Raw genomic sequence first — 26578 nt, 5'->3', positions numbered from 1 at the left:
ATACATATCCATCGGCGTAGCCAGAATGAAATTTAGGGGGGTGGGGGGAGGGGGGGCCGGCGCTGGCATTTCAGGGTACTATTATATATATATATATAAGGAAAATTTGAAAGTTAGGGGGAGGGCTCGAGCACCCCCCTGCCCCTACCTGGCTACGCCCATGTACATATCAGTATAACTTTTTTATATGTTAGACTGAAACACAATCGGGCAGTGCTAGCTATCCTAATTAAAAAGATTTTTATCCTTTTTCATGTAGAGGAATACTATACTGCAGGAACGAAATGCTATGGAAAGGCCCCAACCTAGTTGCACACACAGACGACAAAGCTGGGGCCGTGACTAAGAAGCCTCAGGATAAACGCTGATGAGTATAAGGTTACTACATGGAATCCACCGAAAGTAAGTGACATCGAACTAACTCTCAACAACTACGCAAATACCTTGCGGGTTTCATTAGGCGTATTCAATGATTGGTGCTAAACATAAATAGTTAAGCCAGTATTACCGGGCGGGGATTTGGTGTAAAGGACGGCATAGAGGGTGAAATACTGATTAGCTTGGAATAAACTCTCAATATTAGCCAGGTGAATGAATCTTCGGGAAGAAAATATGTCAGCGCTACAGACTACATGGCGACAAATATAGTTCCAGACCATAATCGAAGAAAGTGGATGGTGTAATGCATGAAATTTGGCTTTAGAGTCTTTAATATCTATTCTGATGGATCAAATTTTACCGGTGGAGAGGGAGGAAGAGTCTTTTGTCAAGAAATGAGCATTCAAACTGTCCTAATACTGCAAAATATTCTGAGCAGAGGTTTCCGCTGAAGTTGCCTAAACAGCAACGGAAAGCAGTTGTTTGTAGGTTCCTTCTAATACGTACGTCCAAACCAATAACCAGACGATTGTTAAGGTGTTCAGTCTTTAGTTCGCATCTACAGAAATCCATAGCAATTAAATGAGGACGGAACAGTTTAACTGCCTAAAAATTCTGTTTCTCGTAATTTGCTGAAAAAGCTAGGGTGGGCCACACGGAATGTAGTAAAATATTAAAACAACCAATGAATGTTTACTCCGCTGGATGCGGTAATATAGAGGAGACATCATAATCACTTACAGGCAATGCAGTCTGACCGATTAAATCTACTATAAATCTCCGGTTTCCGACTACGATTGACACAAAAACTCCACGACTAAGGGCATTTTGCAAAGCCTGCTTCCGCCTTATGGTTCAACTATCCACCGACGTACTTGCCGTCCGTATCAACATATGAAATTGCTATTTATTTATTTAGTCTACAGAAAAATGTTTTCTTACAGACAATTGAGATAAAAATATTCCGATATTTAAGTATGTATGATACATTACAGAGTGAACTAATTATACATATTAACTTGTGAAGATAATAATGATATACAATTGCAATTCGGGTAGCTGGCGAGGCCTAGTCTCCAGTCTACTTTTGTGTGCGGCGGGCGNCCGATATTTAAGTATGTATGATACATTACAGAGTGAACTAATTATACATATTAACTTGTGAAGATAATAATGATATACAATTGCAATTCGGGTAGCTGGCGAGGCCTAGTCTCCAGTCTACTTTTGTGTGCGGCGGGCGAATAGTCCTAGTTTCCGCTCCGCGCTGTTTACAGGCCGTTGATCATGGTCGGAAAGGCCGAGCTTCCGATCCATGTTCCCGTAGTCATTACTTTGTATGTGAGGCAGGCGGAAAGTCCTAGTTTCCGCTCAGCGCTATAGACGAACTGTTGGGCGTGGTCGGAAAGGCCGAGTTTCCGATCCCTGCTCGTATTGTCCCACGCGGTCGCGAAAATATAAAAGCTTCAGGCGATCCTTGTAGGGTGGGAGATTTTTAGAGGAGTCCCAACATAAATTTTTGAGGGCAAATAACAGGAACTGTTTCTGCACTGATTCGAGCCTGTCACTATGAATTTGATAACTAGGATTCCATACTATAGATGCATACTCCAAAATCGGTCTAACTAGAGAGGTAAAGAGAACTTAAGTGACATAAGGATCGTTGAACTCCTTGGCCCAGCGCTTAAGAAAAGCCAACAATCCTCTAGCCCTAATCACGCAGGAGTATATGTGAGACTTGAATTCTAGTTTCGGATCCATTGTTACACCTAGGTCAATGAAATTGGTAACTTGCTCAACATTGTGGTCAGATATCATATACGAATTTGGGTAGAACGATTTTCTAGAGAAGGTCATGAATTTACACTTTTTCAACTTGAGTGACATGGAATTTGGTTCACACCACTCGAAAATGCAGGTTAGGTCAGCTTGCAAATGCTCCCTATCTTCTGCAGTACTAATGTACTTAAAGAGCTTAACATCATCAGCGTACATTAAGCATTTCGAGTAATTCAACACCTTAGGAAGGTCATTTATAAATAAAATAAACAAGACGGGACCAAGATGGCTGCCCTGAGGTACGCCGGACGTGACATGTATTGGCCGGGAGGTACAATTTTTAAAAATTTCTCTTTGTTTCCTATCCCCTAAGTAAGAAGAAAGCCAGCTGAGAAGAATTGGAGAAAAAGAGAGAATCTCTCTACCGGCAACGAAAATGTCAACGTCATAAGACTTTCAGCTTAACAGGCTCTCTTAGTTTCACCTCATGGCGAGACTTTTGAGTCCCCGGATGTGGAAGCCGTCTTTAAAAATGTTAATTTGGTATCTATCAACTCTTCATTAGTGGCTATTTGGGAGTCGCTGAAGTAAGAGAAGCGGCTACACTTTTACCTTCTCTGTTATAAAGGGTCGCGCCAAACAAATTTCTGCTTCGTACTACATCGAAAGGTATTAAAATTGAGGCATACATAGATGACCTAGTCATCTTTGTTTTACTGCTACTAAACTGTAGCCCATCTGACTGCCAGATTGGGAGCCACGCATAACGATTTTTGTAGAAGCTAAGCGAGATATACAATCCATCCCGGACTCTCCAAGAGAGTGCCCCACACTTGTTTAAAGACATGCAGGGATAGGACATGGCACAGACGCTCCAGCCTTGAAAGTTTTCAGCTCGGAACCCGCTGGTGGCAGCAGAGAAAGAGGAAGGCCTCCTCTGCGATGGAAAGGCCAAATGGAAAAAGCCTTGGCTTCACATGCCATTTCTAATTGGCGTAAGTTGGCACAGAAGAAAAACAACCGACATGCTTTATTGAAAAAGAAAACTGCGACCTGTTAAAGATAGAAATCGCATGTAGGAAATACATGGAATCCGGAGCCCAGAAAAATGTGGACTTCTGAAAAGTGTGATCTCAAGCTCAACTTAGATTCGCTAAATGCCTTGGGAGCCTATTAGTGCCTATTATTTATAAGTCTAGTTAAGATAGGAAGTTAATTTTATAGCTGATTAATTTAATAAATTTCTCCTCCGATTTGTTTACTTACTCATTTGCTTTGGCAGTATAGGCGGAATGTTCGCCCTTTTGAAATTGCTTCAAGAACTCCTGCTTGAAGCGCGCCACCTCGCGTTGTACTTCGCTTTGATGTGCTTTGCGCATAGCATCCAAGGCAGCTAAGGTGGCCTGTGATGGAAAATAAGAAATTTACTACTGTTGTACTTACTCTATAAATTTGGTTTTGTTCTAAAAAAAAAGAAATAAAAAATATAGCTGCGACTCACTTGTGTCTCTTCAGCTAAGGCAGTCTCCTTCTCCAATAGCAAACCCTCCATTTCTTGCCGATGTTTCTCCTCCAAATCGGCAACAATGCGCCTATGTGAAGATTCCATAGCCGAGAGTCCTTTTTCGCATAGCGTCTAGTTGTAGTAATTACATTAGTATTATTGAAAAGCTTTTAAACATTTTAGATGTAAACCTACCCGAAGCTGCTCAATTTCCGCTTGATAGCGTTGCCGGAAGCTCTCATCATCGGTAGTTACGTTGCTAAAGTCGGGTGAATGCGCCATTAACTGATCACGGTATGTTTCTTGCAGGCACTCCAGCTGTTTACTATGCTCCAGTTCTAACATTTCCAGCCGCCGCTCGAAACGCCTGCTGCGTTCTTTCTCTTTGTTCAGTTCGGACTGTAGATAATCGCGCTCCTGTAGCAGCACGGCATATTCCTCGTCCTGACGAGCACATTTTTCCACCAACGCATTGCTTTCCTCTTTGTGAGCGCGTACTTGCTCCGCTTGTTCTTCGAATCGTCGCAACAATGACAATTGATCGCCCTGCTTGCCACGTAACTCTTGCTCTTTGGTGTGCAATTTCTCATTTACTCTTGCCAGTTCACTGGCTCGCATCTCCAACAATTCATTACAGCGCTGAAGTTCTGCGCTGATGGCATCCTTCTCAGCCTCGAGCTTCTTGAAAGCGTTACATTGATTTTCAAGCTGTTGAACGTAAGTGGTTTTATCTTTGGCATGCGCCTGCTGCAATTGTATCATCTCACTTTCGTGCTGTTGTTGAAGGCGCAACATTTTTTCATGCACCTGTCGGCAATGCTGGCAAGGCGTGTTGAGGGCGCGGTGTATCTCCTGGCAGAGTTGGTCGGCACGCTGCCGTAAATCACCGCATTTGTGGCAAACATCCTGTAAGCTTTCAATGGAGATGGTCGAGCGTGGCATGGATGTCGTGGAAGCGGATGCTGAAGCCTCGCATTGCAAAGCGATTAGCGAGTCCTCCAACTGACTGAGAAACGTTGAGATCTCAGACAGAACTTGGCGTTCGTTAAAGAAATCGATAGTATGCTGTTTGTAGATGAATTCGAAGTCGGCATCGGCTAGTATGTCGGCTGGATTATTGATTTGCAAGTCACTTGAAAGCTCTTCAAAGAGGCTCTCGTATCGTTGTAGGGCAGTAATGCCGATTTGGTTTGGTTGCTTAGCAGACTCTCTCTGAACAAGATTGGTATTCTCCTTAGCAAGCTGCTGTTCGACGTATTCACCGCGCAGGACTGCAATGCGTGCGTCTACGAGGGCTTTGTGAGCAATTATGTCTGCGAAATCGGGTAACAACTGACGACCTTCAGAAATCTTACGCTCTTGTTCCAACTGAAGCCGCCACTGACCGCGTTTCATTTTCTGTATGGCCTCTTTGTAGCACTGTGTTAGCTGCGCAACCGCCAACTCCATCTCTTTGCGCAGCGCATCGTGCACAGCATCGGCGAATTTCTCGAATGATAGCCGCTCTTCCGCTGTGAGCGTAAAACCAAAAGAAGGTGTAAGCGATTGCTCAAAGCGCTCTGCATTACGTAGCATAATGTGCGCAATCTCAGACTGCACGAGCTCGGCGTTGACTGTTTCTTGCGCCTGCCGCCAGGCTTCCTGAACAGCGCCCTGCACTAAATCATTCGAAGAAATATAGCTCAGTGTCTCTGCGGCCAATCCGCTGGCTAGATTTTCCATTACATTATTTTTGTAACGCTTAGCGATCAAATTGATTTCATTCTGTTGCCTGAGCAGATCATCCATAATATTCTGATCGATAGGGTCGAACGACTCTTTGCTACTTGTAGTCGTTTTACGGTAATTGGATAGCATCAATCTACGCGCTAATACACCCGCCAGTATGTCGATGGTGCCACTCGATTTGAGCGCACACTTACCGCTCAGCTTCGCTTTAAGCATGGTTACTAGATGCGATGTCTCCGCTACTTCCGCTCGCGTTTGCCGCTCACCAAAGAGCTCCGGGTTTTCGGCGCGCATAACCGAGTCGCGTAGTTTTCCAAAGCACACACTTTCAAATGCAACACGCTCAGCTAATAATTCCATATTCTTGCGTTCGGTCAGCTCGTTTCGCTCGCGCAGAACACGACGCTGCTTAAGTAGTTCTGCGAGTTTAGTGCGCAGCTGTGACTCGAGTTGGGTAAGCGCTATCTTCACTGGATTTGAATCAGGCAGCAGCATGACATTAGGCACCGTGTTTTTATCGCCGCTTCCGCTTATAACGCAGGTTTCGCAGGACTCACGTATTAGCTTGACGACCTCGCTAAGGCAACGCTCCACGAAGCGATATGAATCCTTGCGATCGGTGATGGGTGAGACAGAACGACGACTGTGTGAAGAGCGCAGGTTTTGTAGCTGGTGAAGACTTTGTTCAACGCGATCTCGACTTGTAACTAAAACGCTTTCGAGACAACGCAGACGGTCTAATAAATGCTCAGAGACCTTGGAGGAGTTTCGCGTTGCACTGTCGATGGTCGGCGTGCTGCAAGAGGGCGTAGATGAGGAGCTAATGGAACCCGCCACTGAATTATCCTCCAAACGTTTTTCCAAATCATTCAAACGTAACATAAACTGCAGCGGGTCGCTATTGCTGGCATTGCTCTCGAGTGAACGCCTCCTTGAAGATTTCTTTGAAACGGAACGACTCGTTTCTGAGCTTGCATTAGTGGATTTCTCCATTTCATCGATTTTGGCTTCTATTTCGCAGACCTTCAACTCCAGTTCTTTAGGTATGCTCAACTGCTCCCTGCCCTTCAACGAAAGCGATCTACTGCGCTCCGACTTAGCCATCTTTTGCTTTAGCGTGCGCACCTGTCTCTCTGAGCTGCTATACTTCAGCGTTAAATCTTGTATGCGCGCAGCCATCATTTGCACCTGTGCACGATCTTCAAGCTCTTTGCGCTCGAGATCTTGCTTGAGTGACGTATATGAAATTTCAAGCGAATCAAATTGATTTTGTGATTGCTTCAACTCACGCTTCATTGCCCTTATCTCGTTAACGGCTTTCTCAAACCGCGTACGCAACTCATTATACTCATCTGCGAGCATATCGCGCTCCAATACAAATGGGTCAATGTCACCAATTTGTGTAAGGTCGCTCAGCGAATCCATGCGCTTAAGCTTAGCACGGTTTAACTGGCTGAAGCTGTTCAAGCTGCTGCCTTCCAGCTCGTGTACGCGCTTGTACAGTGCTTCGTTTTCATCGATACCCCTTGCCAGCCGATCTTCCAGGCCCTTGATCTTCTTTTGGCTCTCTTCTAACTCCTCCGTCAACCGATTTACAATTTCCTCCGCATTGCGTTTGGTTTCCTCCAACTGCGATGTTAGATTATCGCGTACAGCTTCCATCTCTTGCAAGCGCGCATTTAACTGCTGCTCGGTACGCTCTAATGTAGTAAGCAACTCAGACATGCGCGTTTCGCGCTCTTTGGCTTCGTCGCGCAACATATTACGCTCCTTCTCCGCCACACTGAGACGGAATTGCAACTCTTTGTCGATGTTAAGTTCCTCTTGAACTGGATGCATTGCAGGTGGCGGTGAAAGCTCATCTGAACCAACGCTATCCACGGTGCTACGACGCGACGTTGGTGGTGAAGAATGGCTGCGCTTGTGTGATCTTGTGCTCGTTGTGGTTAGAGAGCGCGCATATAAGCGCTCGCGATTTCGTAGTAACGAAGTTGTGATGGGCGGGGAAGGTGAGAGTGGCGAGCCCCAATCAACGCTGTCGCGGCGACCGCCTTCAGAGGCAGTGCGATACTCTTCGTCCGAAGAGAAATGTGCAGACTTTGGAGTAGAGGGCGTGGTGGTCGCATTAACGACTTTGGCAGAGGGAGTGCTGGCAGGTTGTAGCAGTACCTGTGGTGTGGAGGGTGGACTAGTTTCGGACAGGTGCTGATGGTGGGCGGCATGGTGCTTGGGCGTTGCTGTTGGCTTTTTCTGTAATTCGTTATTGCGTTGCGCGTTAATAAAGTCCTTCTCAATTTCACTCTTCATATTTGTATTGCCGGCGTCGTCTTTGATAACCAACTCCACTGTTGGCAGCACATCGGCGTCTGTGAGTGGCGCGCTATTGTTTCCCGCACTATTGGTCGGTAGCAAGGCAGACAAACCAGCGATATTTCGTAAAATGGCGATCCAACTATTGCGTGAGCTGGGCGAAAGACTTGCCAAGATGAGGCGCCGTTGATCCCAAGACGACAGCTGAAAGGCATAGCTCTTGCTGGCGCTCACTTCCGCCACATTCGTCAAACTATTCACGTCCAACACGCCATCCAACACGCCACGCTCCTCCGACACCGGGTCACGATAGTAGAAAAGCGCCGCACCGCTCAGCGAGAACCAATGCTTCGTCCAGTCACCCGTGCGGTTATCTTGCTTCATTAACCAACCCTTTTTAGCGTTGAGTGACTCCTCAGCAGGCAGATTGACACGTAACTCCGCCGTCTTGGCCAAGTAGTTGGTGCAGAGATCGTCAAGATTACAGCCGCCATCCGGATCGCCTCTTTCGTGTGCCTGCTGTTGCCTGTGATGTAGCTGTTGCTGTTGATGGTGGTGCTTAGGTTGTTGCAAGTGTTGTTGGCGATGTTGATTGCTTTCGTGTTTCTGTTGTAGATTTTTCAATTGCAATTGCAATCGTGGACTAGATTTGCACTTATTACTGCCCAGACCAGCAACGCCACCACCAACCCCTTTTCCAATTTCATTTATACTATTGCTGTTCTTATTGCTGCTATCATTTGTCGTAGTTACAATGTTGTTATTGGGGTTATTATTGGTGTTGTTATTACTGTTGCTGTTGCTGTTGCTGCTGCTGTTGGACGTCGATAACACTGGCGGTATCTTCTTGACTATGGCCGAAACAATGGCAGGCGTGGAATTTGCTGCCAATGGCAATGACTTTGGTCTCAAACTAGCAATACTGTTCTGTTTTTGTTGCTGTTGCTGTTGTTGTTTTTGTTGTTGCTGCTGATGATGCTGTAATTGTTGTTTGTTCGTTGGTCGATGGTAATCGGTTTCATCATGCGAAATTTTCTCTTGCGCCGTCGCCGCCGTATGATGCAGATGACTATTGAGTACATTATTGACAGTTGTGTTGGACCAGCGATTTTTCTGGTGACTTAGATTTGTTATAGTATTGGCGATGTCTTTGAATGTCTTCTCATCGCGACGGATATCCTCGATGAGTAGACATGATGATGAGACTAAAAGTAAAGAAATAGAAAAGATAATATAAGAAAATTTCATAAGTGGTTGGTAAGTATGAGAATTATTGCAAATATAAATCAAAGCATCGTTCTGGAAGCGAAGCTATTAAAGGCATTGCGACCGAAATTATGACGCTAAGGTTAAAGCAATCAAAAGAAGGACCTTAGAATGTATGTATGTACATATGTACGTATCGTTACATTCATATAACGCTTCAGGCTTAATTTCTTTTTCAATAAGAATGAAATCGTGCAAAGAATGCAGCTAATGATATGAAATCTATTATTGTTGTAATAGAGAAATGATATAGTGGCGAGGATTAAATCGCTATAAATTTATTGCTTGTACTCGCACATTCCATACATATATATATTAAGATATCTAGATTTTATAAATACCATACTAAAGTCTGTTTCCAATATCGCCTATGCCAATTTCAAGTTGTATATCGTTAGCTTAGAGTGAAGAGTTGCTTAGTCCACTTATTATGAAACACTATAAATATCCTATATGATCTCCAAAACCTGGTGACTAAATGGGCGGCCTCACCCTCAATCCTAGTAGCACAGAATTGGTCTTATTCACTAAGTACTAAAAGATCCCCAACAAAATTATTCTCTCGATTGGTTGTGATAGGCTGGAGCTTTCCGACAGGTTTGATCTTAGATAGGAAGCTGACATGCAAGTCTAACATTGAGCAAATAGTGAGGTCTTATTCACTAAGAACTAAAATATCCCCAAAAAAATTCTTTCCTCGATTGGGGGTGATAGGCTGGAGCTTTCTGACAGGTTTGATCTTAGACAGGAAGACGCCACGCAAGTCTATCATTAAGGAAATAGTGAGGTAGGCATCGGGCCTTATATTGCTGTAATGGAGCTATGGGTAGGAAATAAGAGCATAATTGTAGTAGGGTCAGCGCTTAGCGTTGCTGAGTTTGCACATCGATGATTTGGGCTGGATTCCTGTTGAAGTCTAGAAAATAAGCCTGATGAGATGAAGTGATTTCCAAAATAGCAGCTATAATTTCTACACTTAGACATTGTAGCTTTTCCCACTTCCGTGGTATAAAACTCAATAACCTTGCTGGAACTATAAATGTTTTATCGAGCTCTTGTATAGTGGAAAGAGTTTTACTAGTTAGGCAGCTATGTAGAACGTGTAGCTCATCGTCGGGTTACTCCATGTGATTATAACGCCTGTTGTCATTACAGGCAAACCTGCTGCAGCACGGCAGTTTCTCTGCGTTCCGGAAATGACTGCAACTAGCTCTTTCTCTAGACACATTCTCTCAGAGGATTATTGGGTATGCTAATGTCGCTGGAAGGAAGGATGCAGTGAACTTTTTTACCGATGAGCCGAAGAGTGATGGAAGGTTTGCCGATAGGGTATTCTGCCACCAGCATTATTAACGAAGCAGTAGACACACTTTTCGAAACCAGTAGGGGAGGTAAGCACTATTTCGGCAGCCACGCAGCAGTCAGGACTCTAAGTTCACTTACGCTGCGCTTAAAACTGGTCAATGCGTGTCTGACCTCCTTCTCCATGGCTGACAAGTTAGCGAAATAGTGGACATTCACGAACGCTTAGACAGATGGATTTAGCAAAGTCCGGGGGCGATGGAATCGTTTGCTTACTGCCACAGTGGCCCAGAATATAATCAAGTGAAATCCACTCAACTTTTTTTAACTATGCAGTCAAGCTTTTGCGAAGATATGATTGAAGTACACATACTTAGCTATGTTTTCTGGTACTTTATAACCAACCCTGAGGAACACTCAGCGATTGATATGCACTGTCTCTACAGTCTCCGGAGTTTTGATACAGACTTTGTGAATTTCGACAACTTGTACTATATCCTTGATTTAGCCCCCACCGACATTTTGTCCTGATTACGTACAGGAAGAAACGGCTCTATATTAAAAGTTTTTTCACTATATGTATACGAGAAGGATTTGGCGGCTTTCGAGAGAACTATGTTACGCTAGATCTATGACCCAGTTCGCGTGGGCATCGAGTATCGAAGAAGATTGAATGACGAACTGTACGAGCTTTTTAACGACGTGGACCGTGGTAATCGCATAAAAATATAAAAATTGCGTTAGCTTGGACATGTTATACGCACAGGTAACGGGTCTAGCGTCGCAGAAGTTCGGTAGCTTTGCACGCATGACTTGTACGTGAAAGCCTAATGGCTCCGTGAGGCACCACTGATTTAGGATCATGAGAAATCGCTTTACTTGGAAGGGATGAAAAAATTGGCAATAACTCCGACAGAATATATCGAGTTAAAAGGAGCTATGGTGAGAAAGAAAACACTTTTTTGATAAAAAAAAAACTCTATTCTATCGTTATAGCCAACTACATAAAATCCAGAAAACTTTTATTTAATGGTTCATTATCGCTATTGTTTCATGTGATTAAATTGTAGTAATTAGAATATTAAGTAAGGGTTTGCCGATTTTTTTAATGTACATAACTTTTGAGTTCCGATACGATGCTTTCTACTTTTTGGATGGCGTTTGTAAGCTATCTTAATATCTTGAGCATGATACAACATTCCTAAAAAGTGGACAGTAAACAAAAAGTTAGAGAGAATAAGCCAATTCAGTTGTATCTACAGGGCGTCGAAAAAATTTTACATTCCTGAGATACTTCCGAAGTAAGCGTTCAAAATGTATGGGACCAATTTGTCTTTTTTTTTGCTCCATTCCACGTTATGCAGTTTAATGTAGGTATACACATAGAAATCTGTGTATGTAAAAATTACCATTTTCATGATTTATGGATCGGAAAACGTATTTATGTATATGTATGTAAGTAGATCTAGCCGCCAAAGTGAATCATTAATTGAAAACTGCATTAAAGTGCCTTACTATGTGCGAAAAGATGAATTTTTGCTTAATTTTAATTTAAATTAGTTTAATGATTTCAAACGAATTACGCAAGTAATTAAAAATAAAGGCAAATCACTTCAAAAATTATTTTAAGATATTATGTAATTATAAAGCTATTATGCGTATGTATGTATGAATTAAGTTAGCAAAGTACGTACATATTTATTTGGAAGGCGAGATATAGATAAAAATAACGACACTTATTCTTGTTAGTTGCACTTGTTTTTAACATTTAAATTTATCCTTTAAACAGAAAGCGGGTCTGGAGCTTTGATATACATACATATATAAGTAGAAAAAAACATTGAAATTTTAATTAGTATACATATATTCAGTGCCAAACGCTAAAAAATATTTGAAATTAATTTTATTGTGCTCAAATGAATATGAGTGCCCAGATACATATGAGGAGGAGGGGGGAATTAGTATGGCTGGGTTCCAAGTTGCATTAATGCAAAGCATCAGCCTCTTTTATTTCTAAACTATAAATAATGGAAATGTCCAATTTGCGCAACTAAGTTCCAGTTCGGCATTTGAACGTGGTTGCGCGTATTGGACTTTTCCTTCAGCTATATTTCAGAAATAAAAGAGGCTGATGCTTTGCATTAATGCAACTTGGAACTCAGTCTATATGCTGTATGCACACAAATTTATTCTACTTCAATATGATTTTTTTACTACAATGTTAAGCAATAAAACCTATGGAACTTTTACTTAAAGATGACTAACAATTAAACGACACTCATTGATAGATCCTTTAATTTTTATTATTTATTTGTTTGTACTTACTTATTGACATAGCGATGGTCCTCTGCAATAACGACACAACTTAAAATTTAATTTTTTTTAGTTATAAAGCGGATTAGGTTAACAGATAACCATATTTTTCTGTGGTAAATCGACAAATGCTTAGTTGTTACCAACTCGTCAGGGGCGTTCCTTAATAGCGAACAGTAGCGTTATTTTCACATTTATCGTGAATATTGGCATAAGTAAAAAACTTACGATAGGTTAGTGATGCGTTTATGTGAAATAACGACATTTTTCGTATTGTACCGCTGTTCATTATATAGTTTCAGTAAGAGAATTCGATTTTTTTAATGCGAAATAACGACATTTTCCGTTTTGTGCCGTTGTTCAGTAGTACCAGTGTAGTTATTTTCTTAGGTGTTGTTACTTATTTCGTATTTTTCAGTAGAAACCTTACTAAACCTTTAGAAAAAAGTCATAATTTGAAAGCTTATAAATTTTCTTTAGAGAGTGACTGCAAATAATCCGGAATAATTACGTCCGAAGGCATATTGTTATTATTATTGCTAAATTACGAAGCACAAAATCTTTAATTAGCTTTACTGAAAAATATGAAATTTTGAGTTGTGTCGTTATTGTAGAGGACCATCGATATGTATGTATGTATAAAAGGAAAGAAAATATTTTTGAAAGATGAAAATCTCATTGACTGCATCTTGTCCAAGCACACTGGGCGACGTATACAGTTTGTGCCCTGTTTTCCTTATCAAACTCATCTATTTTCTCTACAATGTTGCATTGTCTATCAATAAGTAAGTCACGTATGTGTATATCTTTATTTGGATATGAGAAGGAAAATGTAGGTTTTCTGAAACTATACTTACATCGCATAGCGATGCAAGCTGGTACATCTCGCGTGAAAACTTTGGACCGGAAAATTGTTTCTAACCATTTTAATTTGACAGGATACAAAATATCACCTGCGTTTGCCCTAGAGTGCTGATGATATGATAGGGCTGCCATAATCCTGAACCCATCGAGCAGGGCTCTTATCATCCAAATCAAAAACAATGATACAAGTGAATATGCTGCAAATGTATTCCCTATAAGTGCAGTTTCTTTGCCTTTGTAGTTTTTAGGCACAATCCGTAGAGCTGAATGATTGATGATGATGAAACGCTCAAGTTCTGATTTTTTTGTTTTTAATCATTTCTCCTGATGGGGACGTAACTTGGAAAAATGTTTGGCGCCTTTAACGTGATCTTGAATGCTTGCCTTACCACCATTAACAAATTTCCACATACCCTACAATGCGCTTCATGATTATTTTTGCCACTGAGCGAGTGTACAATGGTTTTTCAAACCAGTTATTTTAATTAATCCGATTGTAAGAAATGTGGTTCAAGTTGAACATTTGAAAACACATTTGTATGTCTGGCTGCACCTAAACGTGCAGTACATGCTTACTGTTATTTGTGGGCTTACAGCAGGTTCGGGTTCGAACACCATCAGAGGCAACGTGTAATACTTTTTTTTCTTATTTACGAAAATGTATCTATCAAGTGCAGAACACGGTCAAACAACGAAGAAAATATTTTCAAGTTCAACATTTGATGAAACATTTGCAGAACGGCTGTGGCTGAGTGCGCAGAGATTCTTGCTGTTATATGTTAAATTTCAGAAGATGGGGATTCAAATCCCTTTAAAGGCCACGTGTTAAAATAAAAATAAAAATTTTTGTTTTGTATCTCCGAATTATGAAAAAGGATCTGTGAAATGCAGAACATAAGCGTATTCAAATGAAAAAAACGGCAACCAAAAATTTGTTTAATGTGAACAAAAGTATGGTTAACATTACCAAATCATTGTTGAATACATATATTAACCAAGGCATTGTTAATAATGTCGGCCGCTGTGGTGTAGTGGTAAGCAGTGCGCGCTTCCACTCCGCAATGCCTGGGTTCAGCCCCTGGTAAAAGCAACATCGAAAAAAAAATAATAGAAAAAAGGTTTTTTCTTAACAGCGGTCGTCCCTCGGCAGGCAATGGCAAACCCCCGAGTGTATTTCTGCCATGAAAAACAGCTTCTCATAAAAACACAATCGCCGTTCGGAGTCCGCGTTAAACTGTAGGTCCCTCATCTTTGTGTGACAACATCAAGGCGCACGCCACAAATCGGAGGAGAAGCTCGGCCAAACACTAACATATGTGTAAGCGCCAATCTATTATTATTATTATTATTAATATTAACCAAAAATCAAATTGATCTCTTTTTAAGTTTGAATTTGGTAATAATAACCAATTTTCGGTTGATTTTTTTTCTCAGTTTGGCATTACAAATAGAATTCTATAAGCATTTTAAGTTTCAATAAAACAAATTTGATATGAACCTTAAATAAATTCCTTAAAGAAGTATGATTTTTATGAATTAAAAAACAGCTTTAAAAGAACTTCCTCAAAAGGCCTTTTAAAGTACGTCCTACAAAAGCCCTTCTGATAGCTCTTCTTTGAGTAGCGAAATCAGAAGCCCTTCAATTTGTGCCACTCCATACAAAAAAGAAGCAGAAATGAATGACTTGGAAGATATTTTAACTCCTGAAATTATCTACTGGGTAGTATGTATGTATGACACCTCAGTCGTGTACCTGTTCCGGAACTTGCACTTTTTTGGCATTTGCCTGAAGAAACAAAATTAGATTTTAGCCAAATAAACTAAACAGAAAGAAGGTAAACTCACCAGATATTGTTCAACATGTTAGAAAAAACGTTTCGTTATGGATTTTCGATTACTAATGACAGAAAGCTTAACCTTTTTTTTAAACCGAAAATCTGCTTTAAAATTAGATGGGTGTCAGAATTGACTTTCATTAAAAACCAGGACAATTTAAGTGTGGACCAGGACAATCTGTTTAAATCAGGATAAATCCCGGAAAACCAGGACGTCTGGCAGCCCTATGCTATGAGCATTTTGCCGCTCATGGCAAACAAATTTCTCTTTAATGATCTCTGAATATGAACCCCGGTTAGGCCAATGTGTCTCTTTCTAACACTGACTCAAACAGCGCGGTCACAATGGATAACTAAATGTGTATATGCAAGGCCATAATAAATGTTAGTTTGTCTCCGAGAATACATTTTATTCTCTTATTTTAACCAAATTTCAAATTTATTCACGCCTCACGGAAAGGCGCGACAGCTCTGGGGTAAACAGCATTCAGACTAAACTGGTGCTCGTCTCCTAACGCATCTCCTCTAAAAGCCTAGGTAAGACGAAGCAAATGCACACACATCGCCGTTTAATCCTCCTCTGCTAATCAAAGTTAAATATTTAAACAATCAGAAGAAACTATTGTGTAAAGAAGTATAAGTTCGGGCCAAACCGAATTTTATATACCCGGCGCAGGTATTAACTATTGTCGTTCCAACTTTCTTTAAACTACCTAGAAGTCTATACCAGTCTTATTTATTGTTAAGAGATTGTTGTAAGTATTAACGTGGAGTAAATTAACGTCCTCCGTTATTGAAATATCGGACTTTTCGTATTTCCGAAAATTTCCGTTATACGGGAAACTGGTGAAATTTTAGTCCGATTTGAATAACTTTCAACGAATACCTTTCTCGTACCAAGGCTTTCAAATACACCAAGTTTGATAGAAATTGATAAATCGGTTACCGAGATGCACACTTGTAGTCATAAGTGGGCTGTGCCACGCCCAAAATCCGAAAATTTATAATAATATAATTTTGTGCTCAGTGGTCATTGCAATAATCGATTTTGAGTCCATTAGCTTCAGTAGATACTGATTTATCGCAGTTTTCGTGTTTCTATAAAGTACCGTTATATGGTAGGTAGGCGTGGCTATTGCCCGGTTTCAATGCTTTTCAACACATTTGTTAGCTGGATCCTAAGCAAGGCTCGTATCGAGTTTGGGAAGGATTTCATCATAAGTGGGCGGGGTCACGCCCCAAAAATTTCATAATAATATTAGTTTGTATCAAAATTCTGCTTCACATACTAATTTTCAACAATTTGGATCAAATATTTGCTGAAATATCATAGTTTTTGAATTTTTCGAAAATACCGTTATATGAGAAGGGGGCGTGGTTACAGTCCTATTTCGCCCATTTTCAATAGCAACGGACAGACGAACGGACGGACAGACAGACATGGCTTAATCGACTTCCCTTTTCATTCTGATCATTTATGTATACATTTGTCTATATCTATCTCGATTCGTTTTGGCTGTTACAAACAACCGTTATGCGAACAAAGTTATAATATCCTGTGTATGTCGGGTATAAACATACAGTTTCATCTGCTTAATAAAAGCATGTCTGCTTAATAAAAGCACGTCTTATTTTTCCAGGAAACTGGTCGGTGTTTCATTACCAAGTACTTCCAGATACCCATATTTAGTAAAACAAGTTCGTTATGCTTACCAAAGTAATTGAGTCCTTGCTTATAAGGAGTTAGGGTATTGTCCAAGCCTTTAATGCAGCTTAGTACTACACAGTCCTTTGCCTTAAGAATCGTGACGTCCCACAGTGTTTCCCTTCCATATAAAATGTGTAATAGAATTTTTAGTGAAATGGAGGACGCTAAATTCAAAAAGGCAATTGGTTTTGGATAACTTTCATACTTTTACTGTAAATGCAGTTTGAATTGAAAACTGTCCGTTTCAAGGTAGACAGTTGAAGCCGTTGTTCGGAGATTGTGTGGGAACTAGCGTTGTGGAAAAGGAACGCATCTTGAACCATTTTTGGGCTAGAGATAGATATCTCCTGCAGGGATACTTTGTATGGAAGAAAATGCACAACACCGTCAGCCAAAAAATCAACGCGATTTTGTAGCGTCTTGAAATTTGCACTTTAACTTACTAAAATTTAATGAGCTACAAAAGTGAATACTGAAAATGTTTCTAAAAATTCTGAATAAAAAGTTTTAAAGTTTTGGGTGCAATGGTTAAAGTTTGTTGAGTTTTCATAATTTTTGTACGAAGCTTGAAATATGGATTTATGTGGCTGGCCTGTATGCACTGATTAAAATTCTTAAAAAAATTTGTTGAATTTAGTGGCTACCTGGTGGCATATAATTTATTTTATAGGGAAATTTCAGTTTAATTCTTTTTAGTGAATAAATAGCCTTCTCTTCCAGTAAAGAACAGAAATATGTTAACCTTAGGATTTGTAAACAGCGGAAGCGGAGTCGAGCCAAACGCAGGCTTCTCGATGGTTACATGTGTATATCTTGGTAACCGCTGCACCAATTTCTTCTAAACTGGCCACAATTGTTAGCCTTGCTACATCATACCAAATGGCCGAAAATTTTCAAAGTCTGACAATAACCACGCCCACACCCCATATAACGGTAATTTGGAGATATACGGAATCTTCGATAAATCAGTAAATATTAAAGCTAATTTATTCAAAATCCATGCTCGCAACAATTCTTTACTAAGATATACGTTTATGGTAAAATTTTGGAAAATGGGCGTGGCACCGCCCACTTATGATCACATATATGTATGTCGGTAACCGTTATACCAATTTGTACCAAACTCGGTATGGTTATTGTGCTTGCCACATAAAAGCAAAACGTCGAAAATTATTGAAATCAGACTAAAATTGAGGCCGCTTTCCATATAACGGTAAATTCCAGAAATGCTTGAAACTTCAATATTTCGAAATTTAAGGACGCTAATTTACTCAAAATTGATACATCCCGGCTTACCATGTAGCGGTATCTTTCGGAAAGGTGAAAATCATATATTTAATACTTGCGCCGGGTATTTAATTTTCGGCTCCGCCCGAACTTAGACTTTCTTAATTGTTCCACTTATCAATCAAAGAAAAACAGCTAACTATGCACATATTTCTTAGCTAAAATTTCGCAGAGGAAATGTTCCACTATCTTTTAATTCGTTACGCATCTTCTTCAGATCTTATCATTGGTGAGAGCGATGCCAATAGGCAAAGTAGAGTTAGAACACCAATCAGTAGCTTAAAGTATTGAGAAACCGTTTGTGGTTGTACTGGTTTTCAGTAGATCCGCTCCCCCTTTATGGGTACTACTTCCGCTTGGAAAATGTTGTGATGGACCGGCAGTTTGTTGGAGCTCCGCGCAAATCCATCGAGTTCGGAAGTTTACTAGATCTGTGAGTTTCCTAAGTGGCAAATTGGTGTAACTAAGGTAAAGGTAAGATTCTTTATTTGCACTGAATTTGCACTCAACAATAAAAAGAACGACTTTCGTCTGCCAAACTCTTTTTTTGTCTTTTGCTCGACAACAGATCTTCCCATAGAAATATTTTGCACAGAAATTATCAACTTTACGCCATAAAGAATATGAGCCTGCATTTACGTATGTATGTAGAGATGTGTGTACATCAACAAACCGCTTATGACTGCAAGCGATTCAATATGATTTTCATGCACCGCTGAATTTTAACAGGTCCATGAAGAGTTAACAACAAATAAACATCGTACGCACTAAGTGGCCACAGGCGTTTACTAAGCAGCGCGGCGGCTAAGCGGGCAAACAGACAAACAGCCAACTTTAAAGCGCAGTTAGTCAACGACGTAGCGTAAACGTAGGTTGACATACGTAGCAGCATATAAAATTTACTGTTGATAAAGAGAGAGAAAAGCAACGGCAACGTCACCGCCATGCGGTGGTGAGTTTTCGTCAACACGCGCATCCCATAAGGTAGATTGCGTCTGCGTCAACCTACGTCTACGTTACGTCGTTGACTGTTTGCGCTTTAACCATCCTAACTCACTAGCGAGCGAACAAATAAAAGCAGTTCCATTGTACATATTTAGGGGAGAAGGGAGATCTAAGGGCAACGGAGCTTCTACTAGTGTAGTGTAGTGGATGGAGTTGCTCAAAGGGCTGTTAAATTTAAGGCCGAGGGGCCCCTTAGTCGACTCTAGCACTGTGTCTTCCTTAAGATAAGTTTTGAGAAAAAGTAACCACTAAGCTCAGCATTTCGACGCATTAAAGCAATAAATAAATGCGGATAAATGTTGGCTTTTGTGCTTGCAGAAAACGACCATACGCTATAGATTTCTTTATGCTGCTTCTTTAGGAGACCATAAACACACACACACACACACACAAAGGCAAATGTGCTTCACAAAAAAAGATCTACAGTTCACTAGACAACGCTAACTGGTCCATAAGCGCTAGCTTAGAGGTCTGAAGGATGTGCTGACCATTGAACACTGGACATTGTTAGCGCTGATCCCAATATGAGTACTCATCAGCATTACTGTGATGGCTGGCTGGTGTTGGTGGCGTAGGTATGTACATACATATGTCAGTCACAAGTATGTAAGCAAGTAGTAAGTGGTAGTGTTTCTGGTGCATACCAGGAGCGCGTAAATGCTATGTTTATCTTGATTGAGCAGCGTTTTTATGAGTTTAAAGTGAGTCGGAGGCAGAGTCTGTACCCGTACTAACATCCAGAGTGATATCGCAAAAGCGTTTGCTTGACTGTGTTCAAAAGGATGGACTATGCCTCTGTTGGTGATAGTCAAGTTAGTGTTGCGTTATGCTCATCATCATACTGATCACTTTAGGGTGGTGCCGCAGCAGCAACAGCGGCAACATAAACAGAAACTGCAAGACAATCACCAACAACATATATGGCGATTTGCGCAATGCGAGTGTGGAAAAAGGTTCAAGGTTATTGTGTTAAATGAGGGGTATGCATTTAATTGGTGTGCCGGTAAAAGACTATGACAGCGATGGAATTTATGATGCTTGTGATATTTTTACGCCACACCACATCACAGCACACGACACTGCAGAATAGGACAGCACACCACACAACTACTCTACATAATTTTGTAACCAGCTCAGCAGCCGAAGCATCACCAGCACCATCAGCACCAGCACCATCAGCATCATCATCAACATCGGCATCGCAACATTGTGTCCTCTGCTACATCAGGGCATTCGTGTCATCAATACAAATACATACAGGCATAGTTAAATATCATCTACTTAAATAGTTGTAAGCCATATACTTATACTGTAAAATACATAGAATGAGTATTTCAACATTACATTGTTTCGCGCAAAATACGCCTTTACCACACGCACAATGTGTGCCGAATCATACACTGAGTTTTTATACAAAGGTCCGTTTGTCTGCCAGTGCAGCAAACCACGCATAAGGTGCCAAGTGTAATTAACTTGATAACCATATACTTTTTAAGAGCCATAATAAAATGTAGTTTATATAGCTAATAGTTGATAATATTCGTAAAGACATGAGAAAATTGCCAGTGCTCCTTTCGCTTTCGTAGACTCTTGCGTATGGTTCATTTGCTAGTACGTAGTACTTATAGAATTTCAACATGTGCGCCATTTTTAAAAAAGGTTTAAAAAAAATGTCGTATAATAATCTAATAAAAATGGAGAGAAATCCATTGGATTATATTTTGTAGGTAATACTAGCAGTTTGGGAATTTTTAAAATGTCATAAGGAGGAAATAAAATTCACAAATGTTAAGCTTAGCTTAAAGGGCAGAGTGGAATTAAAAGCATATGAGAGCACCAAAGAATGGTAAGTAGGGTTATGAGGTTTAGAATATACGCACAGTAAAGTATGGTTGTTGCAAAAGGCGACAAAAATTCACATGTTCAAGTGACCTTAATGGCATCAGTGCGTCAGAGAATAATGGGAATTACAGGGAGAATACATCCCGGAACACCTTACAATTGCATCCTTGCAGATGGTTTAAAATGTCAAACCATGTGATAGCTTAACGTGAAGCTTATCCACCGGATGGCATCCTCAATAGTGGAAATTCCCAAGCACTTGAGACTGTGTCATTCAGCTGCAGTTGCTCCCAGACATAACAATTGTAAGCGCTGGTCTGCATCTCGATCGGTGTACCTCCGCGGAAGTTACTGAAAGCACCTTCTCTGCCCGGACTACTCACACCGGTTCTGGAAATCACCGCATTAAGAATCCCAACACGGAAAATTGGCATCTCGTGAACGTACATAAGCAGAAGAAGTGGAAAAAGCATCTGAAAACCTGCTACTTTACCTCTGGTGTGAGTAAGCTTTGGTCAAACTTGAGGTCAATATCCAACCCGACGAAGCACAACGACAGAGTGGAAATCCCTTTCGGTGACCGTGCTTCGTCGGATTCGGAGCGATGTGCGAGCTACTTTAGGCGACAGTTTACAATGTATCCTCCGGTGGATAAAGCCAAACTTCGACCAAAAGGCTGGACAAACTGCCAACACCTAGTGCGTCTTGTGATTTCCCCAGCGGAGAGGCTCTCCAAAGCCATTGGACCTAACGAAATATGCATACCGGGGCTGAAAAAATTGGGTACTGCGGGAGTTGACTATCTCACCAAGGTCCTCAATTTGTCCATAGCCACTTGCACCGTTCCAGATATCTTCAAAACAGAAAGAGTGGACCCACTGTTCAAACCGGGGAAACTTTCCAATAAAGGAGAGCCTTATCCTCCGATAACCCTCATTTCTCCGGTAGCAAAAACGCTTGAGGCCTTTCTACTCCCGTACTACACGTACCACCTGATCCCAGCGAGGCATCAGCATGGGTTCAGTCAAGTGCACAGCACAATAATACCATTTAACGCCTTAAACACTAAGGTAACTCTTGGCCTAAACCGAAACCGTCCCTGTGAGAGAACAGTCCTAGTAGCGATGGATATGTCAAAAGTGTTTGATAGCGTAAGCCAAAAGGACTAAAAAAAACATCTGGATGACAAAATACGGACAGGCCATAGACGGCATTCACATTCATGGAGTCGGTCTCAACCCACATCGACCCCCAACCTGTGAATGCTGTTTTGGGTACAGAACTGCCCGACGTGGACAGGATAGAGCTTTGTCTGCCTCGCGAGACTTGTACCACAATAGCCGAACTTCGCTCTGGATACTGCAGCAGGTTAAACTCGTACCTGAGCTGAGTGAACGTAGATGTCCCTACGAGTGCCCGGAATGCTGAGAGTCACTACATGGCTCACGGCATCTCTTCGCATGCCCCGAAAACCGCACTCAGCTAATACCCGTGTCCCTATGACCAAACTCAGTTGGAGTTGCGCCATTCCTGGGTCTCCCCTTAGTTGAGCTTGACAACAACGATTGATTGGCACGCCGATCTAGGCTGGGCTAAGTAAGCCCCTATAACAACAACAACAATAATCGAGTCATGAATTATGGAGAACCCAACCACTACACGAGTTTCCAGAGTTTACGTGAGAGAGCACATTCTGAAGTAGAGACGAGTGGTTGTGTACCTGAATTGTGAGTCTTTAAACAGACATAGAGTAACCGCTTCATTTCACTAAAAGGCGAGAGAATGGAGGAAGCAGGCGGAGAAAAGTAGGCAGACGAAATACTTCTGCGTGATTTGGGGCAATCTTCCTACTGTTACATCCATGGAAACCATGGGCCCTTGTCGGATAAATGATAATCAGAAACTGCCTGATTCATATAGAACACTGACTCAACAAGAAGTTAACGCCGGCCCCGGTCTTGGCGAGAGTTTGTTCGGAGGAGGCCTATTCCACTTGTGTGTCGAAGAAATAAATGTAGGAAGCAGATGGCCTTGCCATTGGTGGAAGGGCAGAAAGTTTCTTACTGACATCATTTTTCGATATCCTAAAATTCTAAGGCGGCTACTCAATTAGCTCCAAAGTATATGACACCCGGAGGCCTGTGTGTTCAAATAAGGTGTATCAAGTGCAAATCAAGGGCAATCAGTTTTTCGTTAATATTTTGCCTTGTAAGCTTAATATTCTGAGAACCTAACCCAAACTATAGAACTGTAGCGCCACATGGAAGACGATCTGCGCAGGCCATCTGTGAAGCGGTGATTAGTGTAACAGCTAACTTTCTTGCCAGTTTGGATATGGTGTGTTCTATCTCGTCCGCCCCTGAGTGTGGCTTCATGTTCACTGGTGGAATAAAGAACTTCATAAGCTCAGGAGTGATGCGAGAAAATATTTAGAATGGGCACGCAAAAAACCCATGAAATAGTCTTGGAAGCCATAGCTAAACACAAAGACATTATAAAAAACTAATTCGTTTTTCGAAAATGTTTTCGTTTAAAGTATACTGCTGTGGTATTCATAACTGGAATCAACAAGGGAGGCTGGTGAAAATGGAAGTCCTTAAAAAAGACCAAGCCGTGAAGCTGGGTTGACTCAAGGGACTTAATAGTTCCTTCACGGAGACAAGTAGTGAGACTCATTCACTTGTTTTGGAGGCATATTTTCCTGGAAATTAGGTGATAGTTACACGTTTCCCTACGTAGGAATATCAGAACCAAATTTTCTGAGTAGTACTGGTTTGCTGCTTGAAGTGTCGCAAATGAAAATGCCACACAAAAAGGCTTACTGCTAGGAAAAAAGGATATTTCGATACCCCATATACCATATATGTAGATGTATTTTTTTAAACAAACCTTCTTGCATAGGACTTATTTAATTTGCAAAATCAGAAAGAAAACATTTGCTTAGTAAATAAATTCCATATATTTATGGCTTACTTCATTTCAAAAGTATTTTCTTTTGTTTTGAAAAATTATAAAAATTAAATTGAGCGAAAACAAAATGCAAAGCCAAATAAAAGTAAAAGAATCAGAATTGAATTGCGTCAAAATGAAAATAAGGGAGCACGAATTTCGATGTGAAGCAAAACTCTCTGGGAAGACAAGGGCATTGTATAGGCTTACAAGCAAGGTGTATTAAACAAGGTGTGATTGACAACTCAGTGCGGCTCTCTTTTAAGGTACTATAATGTCAAAAAGTATAAACAAACGAATTAACCCTTAGTGATGCATGTATCTTATCAGCACTGATGCCCTAGGCTTTTATTTCGATTAGGATTTTGTTTTACTTACATTACTTACATCACATATATTTTGTCAATAAAATAAAACAAATTGTTTATAAAATCGTTTTAGCAATTTTCTTGCTTTTAATTGCTCAAGTTTTATGCTTTTGTGCGTTTATTTTTATATTTCAATTTTTTATCCTAAACATTATTCGACACTTATAAAANAAATTCAAATTAAAAAAAAAAAACACATTTTCAAATGGGTTAACAAATCATTTCAATTTGACATTATAGCCTGTTTCTTATGAGAGCAATGTCAAAATCAATCATACTTTGTTGAATGCATTTTGCCTACAAGCAAGGCACATTAAACAGGTAGTATCAGTAGAGCAAAAACAACATTAGCGTGTATTTTGTTGTTGCTTCTGGTATCGAAAGTGTCAAAAACTGTTCTGAATTTTTTCTTCTAAATCAAAGCGTGCCATGTGAAATACAAAAAATTATAAAAAATAAAAAATTGAAATTGGAAAAAATAAAAATTGATGCAACTTTCTTTCCTAGTAAATTTGTTTGCTTCTCGAAGCATTGATCCATCCTTTGCAAGGCCCAGTAATCAGCGGTCGTGCTGCTGAGTTGGGCGAACGTTCCAAAAGCTGCTATTCAATCGCTTGTNTTGATACTACCTGTTCAATGTACCTTGCTTACAAGTATGGAAAGCGCCGTTTTGTTTGTTTACATTTGAAAACAGCTGAGGTCACCTGATTTTCAATTCTCTCATTCTCCGCACAGAGTTACATTCAAGTTTCAGAAAAAACTTTAAAATGTAAATTGAGAAATATTTTAGAAANCTTACTTCATTTCAAAAGTATTTTCTTTTGTTTTGAAAAATTATAAAAATTAAATTGAGCGAAAACAAAATGCAAAGCCAAATAAAAGTAAAAGAATCAGAATTGAATTGCGTCAAAATGAAAATAAGGGAGCACGAATTTCGATGTGAAGCAAAACTCTCTGGGAAGACAAGGGCATTGTATAGGCTTACAAGCAAGGTGTATTAAACAAGGTGTGATTGACAACTCAGTGCGGCTCTCNATGAGAAATATTTTAGAAAAGTGTGTTTTTATTCATTTGAATTCAATAAAAAAGAAATTAAAAATGCGTGCCAAGTCTTGCATTTCCAATAATAACGATAAATGTGTATGTTCCAGGCAATAATCTATACTTCTATACTAATTATATAAAGAGAAGTCCCTTTTTTTGTAACAGGTAATCTCGCGAACGGCTGGTCCGATTTTCATGAAATTTTGTATACAAATAGCTTTCGGTAACTACCANTTCGATTAGGATTTTGTTTTACTTACATTACTTACATCACATATATTTTGTCAATAAAATAAAACAAATTGTTTATAAAATCGTTTTAGCAATTTTCTTGCTTTTAATTGCTCAAGTTTTATGCTTTTGTGCGTTTATTTTTATATTTCAATTTTTTATCCTAAACATTATTCGACACTTATAAAAGTATGATTTTACATTTTTTCCCACATTTTATATGTGAGCTTAGCTCTAACAATTTTGAAATTAAATTTTTTCATGCGAAATAGTTTTCCATTAAAGACCTTGCTTCGAGCGGTTTTAATTTAAGCTCTTATATACTTGCTTGCATGGTTTAGTTATTTCGGTAAGCCGAAATATTTCTGTTCGCAACGTGCATTCAAAAGAGTGGTCCGTTTGAGTTTGGGCATCAACAAAGAATGTATCCTGATCGCGTACTAAATCCTCACTTGTATCGGTTATTTCGTATGGCATTGGGACTGCGCCTGGGTATAAACGAGCTCGTTGGAAAGTGTTTGATTTGGACATCACTTTCCTTGAAGTGGTTTTCACAAACGCGAGATGAATCACGTAGTACATCACAGCTTTCTTCCCATCGCTGCCGTCTTAATTCGTAACTAGGTGGTTTAAAACATCGCACTATTTTCGTTTCCTGACTTTTATTGCATACAGCGCACCGTTCAAACGTTTCGCTCCGTTTCATCTTGGTTTCCTTACATTAAATATTTAAGGAAAGTCGAACGTATTTACTTATTACCAAACTTAAATGTACTTACTTGCTTTTCTCGGCGGTTTATCTCTTAACAATTTCACGTTTATTAAGAAAATTTGTTGCTTGAAAAATTTGTGTGTATTTTTTTTT

General features: G+C 40.2%; 1 protein-coding gene across 8 annotated transcripts in view; it reads right to left on the bottom strand.

Moving 5' to 3' along the window:
* osp (myosin phosphatase Rho interacting protein outspread) overlaps positions 1-26578 on the bottom strand; it is a 320351-nt gene that overhangs the window by 6390 nt on the left and 287383 nt on the right. For all 8 annotated transcript variants that reach the window (XM_017637949.1, XM_017637978.1, XM_017637940.1 and 5 more), the window contains 3 exons: positions 3857-8904; positions 3659-3793; positions 3424-3560 (listed from right to left, as the gene is read on the bottom strand). In XM_017637949.1, the coding sequence (XP_017493438.1) occupies positions 3424-3560; positions 3659-3793; positions 3857-8904 (5320 nt within the window). The remainder of the gene's footprint in view (positions 1-3423; positions 3561-3658; positions 3794-3856; positions 8905-26578) is intronic.

This window comes from Rhagoletis zephyria, unplaced genomic scaffold (genome assembly GCF_001687245.7).
Source record: "Rhagoletis zephyria isolate East Lansing unplaced genomic scaffold, Rhagoletis_zephyria_1.1 Rzeph_scaffold_00138, whole genome shotgun sequence".
Classification (NCBI taxonomy): Eukaryota; Metazoa; Arthropoda; class Insecta; order Diptera; family Tephritidae; genus Rhagoletis; species Rhagoletis zephyria.
This window is presented reverse-complemented; position numbering and strand designations above follow the sequence as displayed.